This window comes from Alexandromys fortis, unplaced genomic scaffold (assembly GCF_014885135.2).
Source record: "Alexandromys fortis isolate MF-2015 unplaced genomic scaffold, M_Fortis_MF-2015_v1.1 scaffold_129, whole genome shotgun sequence".
NCBI lineage: Eukaryota > Metazoa > Chordata > Mammalia > Rodentia > Cricetidae > Alexandromys > Alexandromys fortis.
This window is the reverse complement of record NW_026068022.1, coordinates 1,529,668-1,542,652: the sequence shown is the minus strand read 5'-3', so window position 1 is coordinate 1,542,652 and position 12,985 is coordinate 1,529,668. Positions and strand designations below refer to the sequence as shown.

At 44.4% G+C, this 12,985-nt stretch overlaps 1 protein-coding gene across 1 annotated transcript in view; it reads right to left on the bottom strand.

The window, feature by feature from the left end:
• Window positions 1–10,602: 10,602 nt before the first annotated feature.
• Eif4g2 (eukaryotic translation initiation factor 4 gamma 2) overlaps window positions 10,603–12,985 on the bottom strand; it is a 12,414-nt gene continuing 10,031 nt past the window's right edge. Inside the window, exon 19 of the mRNA XM_050163355.1 lies at window positions 10,603–12,980. Coding sequence (XP_050019312.1) covers window positions 12,607–12,980 — 374 coding nt within the window. The 3' untranslated portion in view covers window positions 10,603–12,606. The remainder of the gene's footprint in view (window positions 12,981–12,985) is intronic.

Genomic DNA, 12,985 nt, shown 5'->3' with positions numbered 1-12,985 from the left:
TCCAACTCACAGAGATCCACCTCCCTATGCCTCGCACGTGCTTGGAATAAAGGTGTGCACATCACACCAGGCTGAACCATAAACCCAGAACTGCTGGGCTAAAAAGTCAGTTTTGTTGCCATTTATGCAAGAAAAACCATTTTACTCTAAACCCAAAGCCTGAGTTACTGTTGTCAGATGCAGTACCGACAGCGCTTCCGTAACAGCAAGAGTGCACTGAGCTCTCAGGATGCTTAGGAAGATTTAAACAGAGGAAATGGTGAGGGGGTAAACCCCCAGGAAAATCACCCTGTGGACGCATGGTCCTGGTCTTTATGCCCAACTTGTCTGGACCAATGGGGCGAGGTCAGATACTCCTTCATAGGTTATCCTTTTACATTTTTTCCTTCCTCCTCCTCTTGGTACCACGCAGTCCTCGGGGCAAAACAGCCGCTTTCAGATCAGCTGCACCTGCTTGCAGTAGTCCTTTAACGTCCCCCATAGAAAGATGCAGAGAAGAGGGTCACTGGACCCTCATCTGAGAGTCCCGCCACCCCTCTCAGCCCTCTGGAGGCAGTTCTGCCCTAATTTCACCTGGTCTCAGGGGCTGGGGCACTGGTGGAGTAAACAGGTTGTGGAAAGCCGGAGGGGACACCATGCTATGAGGAAGCCATCAATCCATGCTGGGTGAAGGCTTTCCCCTCCCCCCCCCCACCCCCATGCTCCAGTGAACTCATTGGTTTCCCCCGTTGGTCTTTGTTCTTAGAACCCCAGGAGGAGGGGGTAGATGTTGTTGACTACTCTTCAGGGAAGAAATTCTCAAAACACCAGTGTTCGAGGAGGGAAAAAAAAGGTTTTTTTTTTTTTTGTAACAGGGTTTCTCTATGTAACAGTCCTGACTATCCTGGAACTCCTTTGTAAACCAGGCTGGTCTCGAACTCACTGAGATCCATCTGCCTCTGCCTCCCCAGTGCTGGGATTAAAGGTGTGCTCCACCCACCACTGCCTGGCCAGAAAAATATTTTTCATCTAATGCAGTTTAACTGCCTGAGGAGTTTCTAAATAATTGAAAATTATATTTACTATTCAGGCCTAAAATTTCATAGATATAAACTATAGTTTTGCCTATAAATACGTATTTGGCTCTAATTTCTCACTTTTCCTCTGCTTTTTTTTTTGGTTTTTCGAGACAGGGTTTCTCTGTAGTTTTGGAGCCTGTCCTGGAACTAGCTCTTGTAGACCAGGCTGGTCTCCTATAGTTTTGCCTATAAATACGTATTTGGCTCTAATTTCTCACTTTTCCTCTGCTTTTTTTTGGTTTTTCGAGACAGGGTTTCTCTGTAGTTTTGGAGCCTGTCCTGGAACTAGCTCTTGTAGACCAGGCTGGTCTCGAACTCACAGAGATCCGCCTGCCTCTGCCTCCCAAGTGCTGGGATTAAAGGCATGCGCCACCACCGCCCGGCCTTTCCTCTGCTTTGTAGAAGAAATGTTTCTGGTAATATTTTCCATTTTTAAATATTAATTCTTGGAAAAGACTCTAACTTTGAGTTAATTAGAAGTATATTAATTACGTATTTATTTTGTGTGCACGTGTAGCCGATCCAACCTTGCCACTGTCATTTCGCCAGGGTCTAACCAGTATTTGGTCATGAAAGCTACAATGAACTAGTGACTGAACACTGAGAGGTGTGAGGCTTCCAGAGACCAGATTTTCAGATGTTTTAATGCTGGATTTGAGCTCATGTTCTCATCCACCTTGTCTTTCAAATAGATCTTTACACCAAAGAATCTTCCAGTACACATAAAGCCTCCTTTAAGAAGTCCACAGACAGCCGGGCGGTGGTCGCACACTCCTTTAATCCCAGCACTAGGGAGGCAGAGGCAGGCAGATCTCTGTGAGTTTGAGGCCAGCCTGGTTTACAAGAGCTAGTTCCAGGACAGGAACCAAAAGCTACGGAGAAACCCTGTCTCGAAAATCAAAAAAAAAAAAAAAAAAGTCCACAGACTATGCCAAGCGGTGGTGGCGCACACCTTTAATCCCAGCACTCAGGAGTCAGAGGCAGGCGAATCTCTCAAAATTTGAGCCCAGCCTGGCCTCTGGTCTACAGAGTAAGTTCTAGGACAACCAGGGCTATGCAGAGAAACCCTGTTTTCGGACCTGTTGAAAACACCATACTCTACAGCCCTGTGACAACTCCCAAAGCTCTCGGTGTCGATCACAGACACTCTGCTTTAAACTAGTTTAGCAGGAGCTTGGATAGGCTTGGACCGATTGAACCTGGAGCAGAGCTGCACTTGTGGGAGATTGGTGACAGGAAAGTGTGGCTCATAAGGCTCAGTGTAGCCAGATTTTGTGGCAGGCCAATATCCCCGGTGCTCCAGAGGCTGAGGTGAAAGGATCTCTGTCAGTTTAATACCAGCTTGGGCTACATAGTGAGGTCCAGATGAGCCTGGGACACATAGTGAGGCCTGACTCAAAAAAAAAAAAAAAAAAAAAAGATAAAACAAAAACAACCTCCCCTCAGGCAAGAAAACCCAGTGTTGTGAAACTCAGCTTCATGCTTTCTTTTTTTTTTTTTTTTTTTTTTTTTTTTTTTTTTTTTTGGTTTTTCTAGGCAGGGTTTCTCTGTGGGTTTGGAGCCTGTCCTGGAACTAGTTCTGTAGACCAGGCTGGTCTCGAACTCACAGAGATCTGCCTGCCTCTGCCTCCCGAGTGCTGGGATTAAAGGCGTGCGCCACCATCGCCCGGCTCAGCTTCATGCTTTCTATCCCAGGTCAGATGGGTGCCACACAGCAAAGCTGCCCCTGCTCTGCTCCAGAGGCATCCTCATTGTTCTTCAGACTCATTTGATTCTAATCGTGTGTCTGGGTCTCTGAGGGCTGTGATGCACACGCGTGCAAGCGCCTGCAGAGGCCAGAGACATCGCTTCCCTGGAGCTGAGCTCCAGGCTGGCGCAAGGCACCCAACACGGCGGGTGCTGGAACCAAGCTCAGGTCCCCTGGGAAAGCAGCAATTGCTCTTGATCACTGAACCATGTCCTGTTTTTGTTTTGTTTTGTTTTTTGAGACAGGGTTTCTCTGCGTAACTGCCCTAACTGTCCTGGTACTCCTCTGTGGACCAGACTGGCCTCCAGCTCACAGAGATCCGCCTGCCTCTCCCTCCTGAGTGCTGGGATTAAAGGTGTGTGCCACCCTGCCCAGCCACTGAACTATGTCTTAAAACATTTTTTTACATGGTCAGGAGAAAACTTGTGGGAGCTGGTTCTCTCCATCCACCATATGGGGCCTGGGAATCGAATTTCTGTCATCAGACTTGACAGTAGGCATCTTTCCCTGTTGAACAACTATCTCACGCATGCGCACACACACAGAGATGATCTCTTAAATGCACCGCTCTCATTTCTCACAGAATTGGAGATAGAGAACATATGTGTGGTGCCACAGAGGACATCCTGCAGGAATTGGTCCTCTCCTTCTTCCCCGAGTCCCTGAGATGAGGTTTAGGTCATCTTGGTGGCAAGCATCTCTGCCTGCTAGGACATCTCATGCACCTCCCCAGCAGACTTCTGTGTGCAGGGTATAAACCTAAATGGACCCTCTTTGGCCAGCATGGGTTATAACTTGGACACTGGTCATTGTCACGTGCTGCTGAAACTGTAGTGTGTGGAGCTCTCTGGTGTGACCCTAGAGATTCTCACACTGCTAATTTAAATGGTTTTCTGGGAAATCCCCACCAGACAGAGAATTCAAGAACTGTGGGGAGTGGGTATGAACATTCATGACCTGCCGTGTCAAGAGCACAATGCCTCAGAGCCATGGGAATGCTAAGACATTCTCCTGGTCCAAGTGTTGACCAAGGGATGACCTGCAGGTGAAGACAGTACGTGCAAAAAGTACCCATGGCAACCCCTTATCCTGGATGTCTGTGCGCTCATACCTTGTGCAATGGATGATTCTGAAAATATCTCATGTTTTAAGAGACAAACTTTCGAGGACCTCACAGCCAAAGTTACTAATACACCTGAAGGCATATAAGAACGCCATCACTTGCCTTGGATTTCCCCTGTAATCAGCTTTTACATTGAAACTAATGCTGAGCTGCAATCTTAAAATACACAACTTCTGCCGGGTGGTGCCTTTAATCCCAGCACTCAGGAGGCAGAGTCATGCAGATCTCTGTGAGTCTGTGAGTTTGAGGCCAGCCTGGTCTACAAGAGCTAGTTTCTAGGATAGGCTCCAAAGCTACAGAGAAACCCTGTCTCAAAAAAAAAAAAAAAAAAAAGGCACTTCCATGTCCCTGACTCAAAAGTAATAAGTGTGGGTGTGTTTGCAGTTTATGATAACCATTTGTTGAAAATAGGCTAACAGCAGTCTTATACAATGAATATCTACTATAAATGCTGAATGCAGCATTTGGGCATTGTTTGCTAGTGTCTGTTATCTGAGTCAGTGGGGGTCAGTAGAGTCAATGATTACATCCCTTGTAAAATGGTTAAGGATTTCTGTAAAGTACCTCATTCCTTTCCTATCTGATGCTTTCTATGCTGTTCAATTAAGAAAGAGATCAAAGGACAGACACAGACGGGGGCAGACAGATTCAAAAGACAGTGTTAGGCAGGCACAGATACAGATTCATACAACAGACAAGCAGGAACGATGGCAGGTGTGGAGAAAGCAGAGAATTCCAATCTGGGCTCACTCTTGGTTAAATGACACCAGAAGGAAAGAAGAGCTTTGGTTTCTGACCTTAGTGCAACACCAATCAATGCATTACTGGTGACTCTGTGTTTATTGTCATTGTGTTCAAACTGATGAAATCCCCCTCCCCCACAGAGACACCCTACTGAGGTGAGCTTGCTCTAGTCCTCGTTCATGCGCTGGTTGCTGGTTCCTCTTCATCTGGCACCGGATCCCAGATCTATGTTACCTGTGTCTATCTTTCTACATCAGCTGTTGTTCCCAGTCAGGTGTCTGGTCTCCAGCCTCAACAAAGAACAGACCTTATGTCTTTCATATCTGTTTCCTAAGGTCCCCAGTCATTAAGACTGAGCAAGAAGTGTTCATTTAGTTTCTGTTCCTTGCATTTCTTGACAGGAGTGGTGGCTAATCCCAGCATTTATCAGTAGACGGTAGGGAGGATCAAAAGCTTGAGGCCAGCCTGGACTATGTGGTGACACTTCATCTCAAACAAAACAAAACAAAAATCACATTTATCTAAAGATGAAAGCTCTGGGCAGTAATTTGACTTTTGGCTCTTTGTAGTGCCTGGCTCCTCTCTCTTCCATCCTGAGTTCTCGCAAGTTCAGCGGGTTGGAGTCATGTTGGCATGTACGCTGTGAGACAGCAGCCACGTGTCCCTAGGAAGGTTCTCTCTCCGCTTGGAAGGGGTCTGTGGGCCAGACAGATGGCTTAGCAGGTAAAGGTGCTTGTCAACAAGCTTTACTCTGGAACCCCCCAGTTGTCTTCTGGTCTCCACATGCACACTGTGGCTTGCACGTGCTCATACATACATACACACCTGCACATAAAATAAGCATGTAATTAGCATAAATTATTAACTCAAATTCGTAAGCCTTTGGGAGGTATGTGAAATAGTTCAGCTACTAATATTTCATTCATTGTTACATTAAAATGCACATTAAAAGCACATATTATATTAGTGTGTATTAATAACCAGTGTTTTCTTTTTATTAAGATTTATTTATTATGTATACAACATTCTGCCTTGATGTATGCCCACACGCCAGAAGAGGGCGCCAGATCTCAGTACAGATGGTTGTGAGCCACCATGTGGTTGCTGGGAATTGAACTCAGGACCTCTGGAAGAGCAACCAGTGCTCTTAACCTCTGAGCCATCTCTCCACCTCCCAACCAGTGTTTTCTTCTGCCCACATTTCATAAAATAATTTCATTCAAACTGTACATAAAATCTCTGGCCAGTGGCTTGCTCCCCGTGGTTTTTGAGCGAATATCACCATTGTGTTACTTGAAGTAAGCCCAGGCTGTGGGAATGTGTCCCTGCTCAGCTAGGAACGTTATCCTGAGCTCCGGCAGAATGAGCAATTAGGACAGCTGACCTTCCCTCTACCCATTAGGTGGGGTCTCTCTTCATTCAATATACTTAGAGCTGGAGAGAGATGGCTGGAGAGAGAAAGGGCCTTGAAAGGTTGGCTTTTAAAGCATAGATAGATAGGTAGATAGATAGGTAGATAGATAGATAGATAGATAGATAGATAGATAGATAGATAGATAGATGGAACAATTGTGCCTGCCTACTTGTCTGAATTGGAATAAACAATGTCTCCATCTTAGGGCTTGAGACGTTCGTTGCTCTCTTTTCTGCCTGATATTTGAAGAGCGTATGTGGTCAACTCCTGAGGTGTGTATGACAGATCCTTTTCTTAGTGTGCCATTAATTTCTGTGTGTGTTGAATCAGACATATTGGCCCACCCTCTCATCCCATGCTGCCATTTGCCTTTAGGCATTAAGTATTTTCACACAAATGTGATTTTCACTCAGGGATCCTTGAAGACCCTGCACTGACTCCATAATTTTATGTTATAAATTATATAAACTTTAAGCTCCTTAAAAATCTGAAACTTGGGCTGGAGAGGTGGCTCAGAGGTTAAGAGCACTGGTTGCTCTTCCAGAGGTCCTGAGTTCAATTCCCAGCAACCACATGGTGACTCACAACCATCTGTAGTGAGATCTGGCGCCCTCTTCTGGCCTGCAGGCACACATGCAGGCAGAACATGGCATACATACATACATGAATGAATGAATAAATAAATAAATAAACCTGAAACTTTCCCAAAAGGTCATTCCCCACCAAGTTATAGAAATTACTAGAATAGGCCGGGCAGTGGTGGCGCACGCCTTTAATCCCAGCACTTGGGAGGCAGAGGCAGGCGGATCTCTGTGAGTTCGAGACCAGCCTGGTCTACAGAGCAAGTGCCAGGACAGGCTCCAAAGCCACAGAGAAACCCTGTCTCGAAAAACAAAAACAAAACAAAACAAAAAAAATTACTAGAATAACCACGTTTCTTCTTTCACTTTTTAATTTATTTTCTAATTTTTCATTGCTAAAATGTATGTCTCCTGTAAGCTTTTTCAGAGAATTCTTCTGAGAACCAAATAGAGTGCCCTCATTCCTTCACTAGTGACATCTCTCTTGGTTTGACAACCCGTGGCAAACCTCTATTTCCAAAAATTGTTACATTATGATTCTTTTTTTTTGCGGGGGGGGGGGGGGGGGGGGGGGGGGGGGGGTTTGAGACAGGGTTTCCCAGTAGTTACTCTGTAAACCAGGCTGGCCTTGAACTCAGAGATCCACCTGCCTCTGCCCCCTGAGTTCTGGGATTAAAGGTGTGCGCCACCACTACCTGGCTTATATTATGATTCTTTTTTTTTAAATATTTATTTATTATGTATACAATGTTCTGTCTCTGTGTATGCCTGCAGGCCAGAAGAGGGTACCAGACCCCATTACAGATGGTTGTGAGCCACCATGTGGTTGCTGGGAATTGAACTCAGGACCTTTGGAAGAGCAGGCAATGCTCTTAATCACTGAGCCATCTCTCCAGCCCCTACATTATGATTCTTAACAGTAGCAAAATTAGTTATGAAGTAGCAATGAAAATAATTTTATGGTTGGGGGTCTCCACAGCCTGAGGAACTGTATTAAAGGTTTGTAGCATTGGGTGAAGTAGCTTTGGAGGTCCAGGGAGGTGAGAGGAAAGGAGTGAACTGGAAGGCATGGTAGTCCTTGAAGGGGGATGGCCCTGGGGAAGAGCAGGGGCATTGGTCCCTGAAGGAATGGGGTGTCTTAAATGCAAAGCCTAGAAAAGAAAAAGTGCCTTCTAGTGTTGCCTGCAAACTTGAGCATCCCTCCATGTCTAGAGGCATCCCTCCATGTCTAGAAGTATCCTTCCATGTCTAGAAGTATCCTTCCATGTCTAGAGGCATCCCTCCTTATCTCTGTGTCATCAACTGACAAAATCTGTTTCTTCTCTTTCTATAAAGACATCACAATACAAGACTAGCGACCATCCTCAGGACTTCATCGTACCACTGGCAAAGATCTTTCCCAAGTGAGGCCATGTTCAGGCCTTTTGACTTGGGGGGATACAATCCAGGCCATTGCAGGGGCATTTGGAGGCTGTGTGTACTCAGGTCTTATGGTCCAATCCTATTCTGACTGCAGCTTGGTCACACAAGTATAGTTCTTAAGTTACTGCCTTTCTTATTTTTCTGTTGAGACAAAACTCCATGACCATACCAATGTCTAAGAGTTTATTTTGGCTTATGGTTCCACAGGAGTCCATAATGGTGAGAAGGAATGGCAGCAAGTGGCCAGAGCAGGGTTGCTGGCTGATGTCATTTTTACTGAAACACAAAGCAAGAACCGAAGTGGGATGAGGCAATAAACCTTAGAATCCTGTCCCCAGTGAAGTAACTGCCTCCAGCAAGGCTCCGTCCACTTCTAAAGATTTCATAACCTCCCCAAAGAGTGCAACCAGCTGGAAAACAAAGTATTTAGTTACATGTGCCTACAGGGGACATTTCTCATTCAAACCACCAATAACTTTTCTTGTTAATGAGACCAAAATAGCAGTTTATGGAGGGAGGGGTTTGCTTTGGAATACAGCTCAAGAGGATATAGTCTATGAAGGCCAGGAAGGTATGGTGGTAGTGTGATGTCACTGGTTACATGGTACCCACTTCATCCATGCTTCTGGAAAAAATCCCAATAAATTCATTGGCTCCCCGGTCTGTTATCCATGCTCTGTCTGGGGTGAGTAGACATTTGTCCACAGCATTTCCAGCCCAGAAAAGTCAGTCATGCTATCAGAAGGAGTGCAGAAAAAGGGAAAAGAAAATGAAACAGGGCTGGTGACATGGCACTTGCTGCACAAGACAGAGACACATGACCTCAACTGAATCCCAAAAAACAACCTTAAAAGCCAGCTGAAGTGGCTCATGTATGTAATTGTAGCACTCCTACAATGAGACGGAAAGTGGAGATAGAATGGGACAGAAACTCACTTATTGCTGTGCTGTGGTAGAAGAAAGTGGACTTCTGAAAAGTTGTCCTCTGTCCCCATGCAAGTGCTATGGCACTGCACACACAAACACACAATCTTAAGAACAAAGGGCCCACCCCACAGGCATGAAGCTTCTATCTGGATGTGATAGTTAACTTTCCTTGCTAACTTGCTTAAATTTATAATCACCATGTATGTAAATCTCTGGGTGTGTCTATTTCCAGTTTTATATAGATATACACACACATACATACACGTACGAATGCTGTATGTTTGCCTGCACACCAGAAGAGGGCATTAGATCCCACTGAGTCATGTGTTTGCCGGGAACTGAACTCAGGACCGCTGAACCATCTCTCCAGCTATTCTAGTTCCAGAAAGTTTTAGGTGAAGGGAGAAGCCTCACCTGAATGTGGGTGGCATCATCCTTGAGCTGGGGTCCCAGACTGAATCAAGTGAGCAGTAACTGGACCACAATACATTGTAAGGCTGGGGTTGGAACTATTTATAGCTCTTGGATAAGGCGTCTAATTGTTTCTGCATCAATAAACTAGAGATAGTATAGTACCTGGGGGTGCTAGAAAGATTAGTTGGATGGAGGTGGGTGGTCCTCGGACTTCCCACAGGGCAGGGAACCCTGATTGCTCTTTGGACTGACGAGGGAGGGGGACTTGATTGGGGGAGGGGGAGGGAAAGGGGAAGCAGCTGGGGGGAAGAGACAGAAATCTTTAATTAATAAATTTAAAAAAAGATTAGTTGGGATGAATCAATTTACTCCAATCTAAATGCTCAGTGAATGTTGGCTAGAATAATCAGTTAAATGCAGACACTGGATCATTAATTATCAGTTAGATAAAATTACCTGTTCTACTTTGAATAAATGTATCTTTATTGTCAGACTTGTTCCACCAACCACCCCACCAATCTCCATCCAGCCTCAGGCCATCCCCATCTGAGGGCCTGTGGATTTGCTTCCTTCTGCCTGAATGCTCTAGTGACTTGATTCCCTCCTAACTCCCATTATCTCCCCCGAAGGGTGGCTTTCTCTGAACACCATTTCAAGTAGCACTAACATTCTTTCCCCATTGGATACTTACCACCCCTAAACAGTTCTTTCCTGCCAACCATGTTCCAAAAGCTGTTTTGAGGAGTGTCTGTCCACAAGGTCTTCAAGGTCCCCTCCTGGAGCCTAGCAGAGGGCTCTGAGAACACTCAGTGAGTGGGCAGATTGATGGCTTTCTGTCCTCTTTTCCAGACTCCGGTTCCAAGTGATGTGGGAAGAAGTGTGGACCAGGACTTGTCAGGTTGTCTGACAGTGACCTTTGTGTATCTGTCCTGCCCTACCTCGACCCTGAAAGCTGTAGCTGGTCCACAGCACCCACCCCAAGGATTGAGCTGTGAAAGGACTGTCTTCCCATCACAGGGGCCTTTCTTCAAGGAACTCCCTCTTGAGTGGGCCTTAAAAAATGTCTCACACACACATTGAAGTAACCACTGCATTATGAAGTCTGGATGCAACTAAGTTGCAAGCTCTGAAACATTAGAATTAAGGGGTATAACAAATGAGAAAAACCCAGGTCACTATCCAAACATTTATTCATCACTAGTTTTTCTAGTGGGTGGGGCAATACATAGATCATTTCAGTTAGTGTGTTAGCCCTAACTCAGTTACCATGCAATCAATCTTCAGATTCAAAGACAATCTTTTATCCAGGACATTTTGGATCCTAAACCTAATTTTGAATTTCCCTTAAATCCTTAATTCCCAAAATTTACTAATATTGAAACTCATAAAAATCCCACTCAGCAGTGATGAGACCTACACTGTCCTGTCCCCTTGGAGCTCAGCTTTCACCAAGGGGTAGATGAGTAGTAAACCACAGGCTAGGCTGAGTTGTGGAATGAACCTCAATCCCACAATTATCCTTGGCTCCGACTTCAACTTTTCCCAGTTTCTTATACTCCACTGAGAGTTGATGACAAAGCCACCAAAGCAAGACCGGGGTTCTTCTGGGAGGGAGCAAAGGGCCTATCTGTCCCTACTCATTCCACTGCAGGCTTTTGGAGCTGGTGACACCTGAGAAGATATTATATTGGCAGGGGATGCAGGGGACACAGCTACTTCGTGGTCCACTGTCCCCGCGGACCTTTTCAGTGACATCTCAAAAAAAAAAAAACCTTTGACTTCTAGAAACTCTTCTCTTGTCCTGGCAGAGGAAGAAGGCAAGTTGAGTGAAATTTAAACCAACACCCGAAGGTTAAGAGGTAAGGAAAGCACTGTTCCAGGTAAAGGAACTACATATTGCAAGGGCTAGACAAAATGGAAATAGGAGCCAATTTTATGATTTAAAATTTTAAATCATAAATTCAAAGCCTAGCATTTGCCAAGTTCTAAACCACATGGCAGTTTTGTTTTTCCGTTTCTTGCTCTGGTTGTTTTGTTGTGAAGAATAAATGGAGATTAAGAACTAAGCAGGTACCTCAGCAAAGAGGATGGTGTGATGAGGAAGCTTATTCCTAAGGTGCTTAGAAAGCAGAGTCAGAGTTGACAAAGTTTCTTAACAGAAGGCAGCTCCAGATTAAGTTGACAGCTTGCATTACAAGACTGACAGAAACAGTCAGTCTGAAACAGGGTGAAAAACTGAATACTCTAAAGTATGGTACTTACTAATGCTGCTTACAGGGTGAATCACTACTAAATAGCACTGGTGTTAAGACTATGAAGTTAAAAATTTCCCAAGTTCTTAAACTGAGGTAAGTCCATACCTCAAGACAAAATGAACAATTTTCCAAACTTTGGAGGTACTATTTGAAGTCATGTACAACTACATCAAGTATCACAATGTTTATTGATAGATACAAGTATATAAAATCAGGGCATGAACATGACTTGATAAATTAAGTAGACTTAATTTCAATACTATAATAAGAGGGACCAATTCAAATTCTCACCATTTGTTTCACACCCACAAAAACCACTTCAAGGGCATTAAAGATCTCTCAAAACTGATCAGTTTTGTGCAAGTAAACCATGTTTCTTTTAAAAAGACTTGTGCACTTGCCCAGGCTCAAGGATATTAAAATCTAGCACATAAAGCCCATTACTAGAGGTAGAAATACAGGCAATATACTATTACGGCAACAACCATCAATTACAGTTAATTTTTCTGTAACAACCAAATGGATAATCAAATATTGCAACAACTCAAGTATTACTGAGCAAAGTGCATCTCTACAGTATTCAGTGTTGCTATTCAGTTTTCTAACTTAAAAACAGCCTATGGTAACTGGCAGCAAAGAAGATCTTTGCAATAGACTGCCTCTGCTTGAGAACTTAGGATGTAATTATTGCATGCTGCTAATATTCTATCTAAACATTAAGGATACTCCTAAAGTATTTGATGGTAGACTATGATTAAGACATCACACTACAAAAACCTTATGCAGAAGGAAACCTTACTGACGTGCTTCTGCTTTAAATATTGTGAAAAACGTTACAGCGGAATGAATTTTCGCAGTGGTTAGGTCAAATGCAGTTACATCATAGTATGCTTTGCACAATTTAAGGCTTTGGCTGGTTCTTTAGTCAGCTTCTTCCTCTGATTCTTCTTCTTCAGCAGTTTCTAGCCAGGTTAGCCACTGATTTACCTGGAACAAAGCCTTGCCTTTTCCTGGAAACTCTTGAGTTATGTCTTCCTTCCAAGCCACGAAAGCTTCCTCCTCAATAATTTCCATGTCATAGAAATGAACAAAAAATCGAAGTAACATGCCTTTGGGGAAGCTGCTGTTATAACAGTGCACCTGCAGAGCATACAGGGCACTGACCTGTAGATCCACATGGTCATGAAGGAATTTCTGCATCACTGGCTTGAAAGAGAGCAGCAGCTGTTTCTCCTGCTCTAACTGTTCTTTGGAAGGAGCAGAGGAAGAATCTGTTTCATCACTAGGTGGGCTTACTTCA